Below are 6,000 nucleotides of genomic sequence, written 5' to 3' on the forward strand. Positions count from 1 at the left end.
CATCAAAATGGGACAGATACAACATGACAAAAAAAACCCAAAAAAAACCAATCAACCATCAAACCAGACCCAAAGATGCCCAGCCTGAAGCAGTAAGTACAAGTACCTTAACAGACTGATGCAAAAAAAGAAAGGAGACAGAATCTCCAAGCTAACAGATCAATATCTAACAATCCAAACATGCAGGTAACACAATTCAAGTGAGGCACTAAGGAAGATTTCTAAGTGTAGTGAAGTGTTAGGATAGACAACACAGGCTGACTGGTCAGTCTGCAACATCCATGATATTAAAGTAAAGTGAGTCAGGAACAACACTAGAATTTCTAACTTGTCCTGGGAAAGAAGAGTGAATAATTTGGTGGTAAATATATATACAAACCATTCAGTCTTTTTAAGACCTTACAGCTCTCTATCACAAACAAGTTTATATATGTTTATCCTACACTTCAATAGTACTTTGCTGACAAAAATTTAATTAAATATTTGGGAAAATTTTCAGGGGCAAAAAAGTACATTAGGCCAAGCACAGGCACTAATGGAGTTGAAACAAAAATGAGTATGCAAGAAAGAGTTGAGCTATTCTAGGCTTTGAAAATAATAACTCCAAGAGAGTGTTAGAGCAATGAAAAAAAACCCTAACAACAAAATAGACAAATAACATTATTTTAAGCCCAAGCTTTACATCATGCAATTTTCAGTTGAAAACATACAGCAGAAAAGAGCCAGAGACTGCAGTAGTTGTGACAGAGCATGGTTATAGTCTGAACCTCAGAGAAGAATTCCTCTGAGGCTATGAGTGTGTCATTAGCAGAGCAGCAGAAGCAAGCCTGAAGGGTGAAACGGTGCTGAGGACCTGACACATACAGCGCAAGTTTTTTTAAAAATAAGCCAGCTCATTTCTTGCTGTAGTCTAGCGTCACAAACCAAACACACATGAACAACGTAGGTGTGCTTCTGGATTGCATCTTCCAGTTTGTTTTATAAAGGACTCATGTAATTCACTACCATTTCACTATGCAAACAAAAATACAAATAAAATAATGTATCAGGAGAGATGTTTCAAAAGCATGACTCTAAGCTAAACTGAAACAGCAACACAAGAGCCCTCAGACTGGAAGAAACAGCAGGTCAGGACATGACATATGAAGCAAGAAAAAAGCAAACGATCCTTTCCTCCTGCTTTCAACTTTTCCTGATGACAGGCATGAAAGAGAGAAAGAATGACAAAAAATAGTGGTAGCAGGCAGCCTTTGGTTGATGAGAACAGGGAGTTTTCCACCTAGCTTGCTCTTGTAAGTCTAACACACCAACGGCCACTCACTCAACAGAGATGCAGGACTGGACAAAGGTGCCATGTTGGAACCTAGCATTATCCTTCCAACTGAAAACATTCTTCTGGAGTATTTGGTTTGAAGGTATGTTCTTACAACATACCTTCATTTCCATAACTTAAAAAGGGAATTTGTTTTAAAGACACAAGGCATAAGTCTCAATCTGCTCCAGTTTTAAAACACTAAATGTTTATACAAGTAACTTCTCAACTCTTTGAATTCAGAATCGTAAGAGAACAAGAGAAACAAATACAAGCATGTAGAGGTAATACTGTAAGACAAGCTGAACTGTGAAGTTTCCAAAAGGAAACAAGAAGTTGCCCTTACAGTCAATTCTTAACTTACTGTTTAGTTATTACACAATAAGGCCAAGAGATAAAGGAGCATTAGCTGTGATCAGGCAACAGAATGCATTTTCTTTCAGATCATTCTGGAAAGCCAGACCACCACCAGCTACAGAGAGTCAACACAAAATATTTGGGCTGCTTTAGTGACATAATTTTTGCTAAATAAGAACTCAACATAAATTATTCACGTCCATGGTAAATACAGCAAGTATCAAAGATGGCAATTACCAGAAAAAAAAGAAAAAACAACCTAGATATTTTTTTATAGTTGTCTACACACATACTCATTTTTAATCAATGAAGTAAAACCAAATAATTTTTATGAAATTTTATAAACGATATAAAATTTATAAAGGCACTATAAGGCAACATATTCGCATATTCACATGGTCATATTGGAAGCTTCTGAGCAGTATTTACCTAGGACAACACATTCTCTGGCCTCAGATTGTGGTAAAGACTTGTATGCACAGATGAAAGTCAAATCTAGGAAATTATCTGACTCCAACAGGCTTTCCAGCAAAGGTAAGCCCTTGGACAAACTTAGGCAACTTGTTTCATAAGAAAATAAAGCTTAGAAGCAAAATTTAAACAGCAAAAGATAAGACAGAAAACCATTAAATAGCAAAGGTTACTGTCAAAAAGGCCATGGACTGTTGAATGCAAGCTATGTGAAAAGGCAAAGGTTACTGCCTAGATCAAGTTAGTTAAGATAAAACTTACCAACTACTGAAGCACCTCTTTCAGCAAAAGCCAGAGCATATGCTCTGCCCAAACCTAGTTTAAACAAAAAAAAAAAAAGTTAAAAACAAGAGTGACTTTGTTACCCAGATCACAATTCAGACAAAAGCTACACAAAAATTATTGTGTTAAGAAAAATGCACCAATTCAACACAAACACCTTGGAGGTTCAAAGTAAAACATTATTTCCCCCAGGAGTTCTAAGTCTTTTATAAGAACAAAATATAAAAGTAAACAAACAGATAAATAGTAAACAAAACCTCCAGTCAAGAGGAAAAAAAAATCCAAATAAACCATGCTTACTCTTTGTTACTGCATTCAACAGAAGCATCTGGGAAAGCTGTATGCTGCTGAGTTTGTTCTTGTGATAGAAAAATACACTTGAAAGGAAGAACCTCTAATGTCCTGATGTAACACTGAAGGAGGGCATGTTTCAAGTTAATTAATTACATTCTAAGTGAATAAGATACTTCCCTAGTTAAAGTTACTATTTGAAAAAGAAACCAAACAAAATTTAACTGTGACTGAAGATGTATTGACAAAATCATTTACATACAAAGAAATGCCTAATACCTCAGTTAATCAAACACATACATAGTTTGCCTATCCTAAGAGAAGACTGTAATTTCTGCATCACATACGAAAGCGAGGTTCTTGGATCTTCACTCTGGCTTAGATTCTAGTTGTGTTTAACATTCATCAAAATAAATGATTTACAGATATATTATCCACTGTACCAGTCAAAAGTTATTTGGATCAATGGCAATGATCCTTTTTTATTAATTTCAAAAGAAAAAGCCATTTGAATGATCACAAGATGATCAGTCAGAAAGAAGTTTCTCAGAATGCAAACAGTATCTCTTTGCCCCTCACCAGGACATTCAAAGCAGTTCTCCAAAAGACAATGGGGGGAAAAAATAAGAACTGTTCAGACTGTTTTGAAGCACACTTATCTCACAGCAACAAGCTGAAAATTTCCTTAAGGCTTCCTCAGGCCTCTGCAACAGAGAGTATCACATGTGAGGTGCATACACATACTGCCTCATGTAACCCAAGTCCAAGAAAATCTTTTTTTGTCTTTGTTTTGAAAAGCCACACAAATGAGAAGTGCACAAAACCCAGACCAGTTATATGTGCTGGCCTTCTCAACTGCTAAGCAAGGATCGAATGCTTCAGAATCAAAACTAATTTTAAAAAAACCAAGATAGGTTGCACAAACAATGCCCAACACAGGCAGGAACAGTAATTCACAAAGGATCTGCTCAAAGTGAAAAGAAACACTTTTTAGGTATCTGTGTATGTGAAAACAGGCATCACTTTAACACAAATTAGTGATACACATGTCTAAATAAATTCCCAGCTTAGATCTGTTCACCAGCATCCAAAAAATCAACGCTGAAGAACAATGCTATTAGTAATGCAGTCTAACTACAGTGTTGTAAATAAAATAAAAGCAAAAGGAGAACTAATCCATAGATAATAGGACCTCCCTTTATCTTGGCTTAAATTTAATCAACCACTTATTAAGAAGCTGTTGTGAAATAAAACATCCAAGGGGAGTTTTCTCTATTAACAAACCATTTTCAAGCAGTCTAACACTAGGAGTACAAGGGTCACTGTACACACACTTATGACAAGCAACTTTTACTTGGTGCAATGCTTTTTGGAAGGTTTGCTACTGCCACACTGACCTTGTTTTGCTATTACGCAAGGTCTTAACCTGTTCTTCAGTGAAACCTACTATAAACGGAAAAGCCCATAAATATAGATGCAGTAAAAGCAGAAAAGCACCATTAAAAAACCTGCTCTGAATTATTATCAAGTTGGTCACCTTCAGATGATGTAGATGGACTGTTCAGTGCTTACCAAAACATCTTCTTCACAAGATATCACTTAATCTAGGGCCCCAAAATGACTCCTCTGGCTATGTGCAGTGCCACAAAATGAGAGCAAAACTCCACTGTCAGGAGGGCAGAACCTTCTCAGAGTATGGTAGAACAAGTTTCCTAAGCAGCTCATCGTAAGCACTAACTTTGTCTCTCACCCATCCACACTGACAGCTCGTATTTTTGCTTAACTATGATAGTAGGCAAAAGTCAAAGCATGGATGCAGAGAGAGGAAAAAAAATAAGGGAGAAGAAACAAACAACAAAAACCTCAACCAACCAACTCCACGCCATAATAACAAATACAAAAACACTTCCTGGCAAAACCAAGCATTCCACTGCAGACCACGTTCCCTGGAGAGATCACGCCTACAGACCACCAACAGCGCAGGCCAGCCCTGCTGCTGCCAGAGGTCAGTCCTTCCCTCTCCCCTCTGCTGCCCGCTCCCACCTGCCTCCAGGCCGGCTCCTGGGAGCACCGCGGGCGGGGAAGGCAGCAACAGGTGGGCGGCTGCTTTCTGCAGCACCGGTGGCACACGTGAAACCCCTGCTGGAGCAGCACTGTGCCAAACCCACACGGGTCACACGCCTCAGCCACTAGGTCCAAGGCACAACTGGAAGGAATTAGGATACCAGGACATCCACTGCTGACCGGGGAGCAACGGCGCTGCTCCCCGTGTTTAAAGAGCACAAATCACGCGTTCGGAGAGGTTACCAACTTGAGCAGTGCCGGGCCGCGCTCGGACGGCAGCAGCTCTGAGGGCAGCAGGAGGCACGGCCGTGACCTCTGCACAGCCTTGGCACGGCCGGGGCCGGCAGGGACAGCGCCTCCCCCGCAGCCCCGCTTCCCTTCTCTGAGGGAAACAACCCGCTTTTCCCCGCGAAACCGGACCGGCCGCCCCCGAGGCACCTGCCAGGGCCGCGGGCAGCGGCGGCTGCGCGGAGCCCGCACCGCCCGGGCTGTCCCCGAGCAACTCCGCCGCCTCCCGCGGGTGAGGAACCCCCGGCTAGCGCTCACCTCCTCCGGCGCCGGTCACCAGCACCACCCGCCCGTCGAACCTCAGCCCCGCCGCCGCCATCGCTCCGCGCCACCCGGCCCCGCTGCGCTGCCGGTCCAAGCCCCGCTGCGCCGCTCGGCCCCACTGCCCGGCCCCGGCCCTGGCCCCCGCCCTCCCAGCGCCACGGGGCGGGGAGACGCGCCGGCACCGCGCATGCGCCAGCACCGCAGCCCGCTGGGAACTGTAGTGTGCGGTGGGACGGGACGGGATGGGACGAGAAAGGGAAAGGAAGGGGAAAGAAAAGGATGGGGAATGGAAGGGCTGGAAGGAGGGGAGAGGAAGGGTTGTGGAAAGTAAGGGAAGGGATATGATGGGATGGGATGAGGAGAGGAAGGGATAAAGAAAGGGAGAGGATGGGGAGGGAAAAGTGATCGGGAAGATGTGTGCTGATGTATTTACAAACAATTCTATTGGCGAAGGTATGAATGGGTGTTAACATCTTGGAAATGGGTTTTAATGTCTCTAGTAACTTTGGGCAGCAGGTCTGCTACAGAACCCAGACAGCTTGGCTCCCGAAACAGACAAGGGTCTGCACAAGCTTGAGTTTCTGAACTTTGGGGTAAAACAGTAGGTTCAAGGGGGGATATGTGGTAGGCCGTTCGGGAAGGCTGTACCTTCTTAGTACCGCAGCCAGTGG

The 6,000-nt window shown here is 42.8% G+C and overlaps 1 protein-coding gene across 1 annotated transcript in view; it reads right to left on the bottom strand.

Annotated features, from left to right (window-relative positions):
* HSD17B4 (hydroxysteroid 17-beta dehydrogenase 4) overlaps positions 1-5,429 on the bottom strand; it is a 64,218-nt gene extending 58,789 nt beyond the window's left edge. Inside the window, exons 1-2 of the mRNA XM_039566969.1 lie at positions 5,324-5,429; positions 2,402-2,455 (exon numbers count right to left, since the gene is read on the bottom strand). Of these exons, the coding sequence (XP_039422903.1) occupies positions 2,402-2,455; positions 5,324-5,384 (115 nt within the window). The 5' untranslated portion in view covers positions 5,385-5,429. The remainder of the gene's footprint in view (positions 1-2,401; positions 2,456-5,323) is intronic.
* Between the last annotated feature and the right edge of the window lie 571 nt (positions 5,430-6,000).

The sequence above is a fragment of the Corvus cornix genome, chromosome Z (genome assembly GCF_000738735.6).
Source record: "Corvus cornix cornix isolate S_Up_H32 chromosome Z, ASM73873v5, whole genome shotgun sequence".
Taxonomy (NCBI): Eukaryota; Metazoa; Chordata; class Aves; order Passeriformes; family Corvidae; genus Corvus; species Corvus cornix.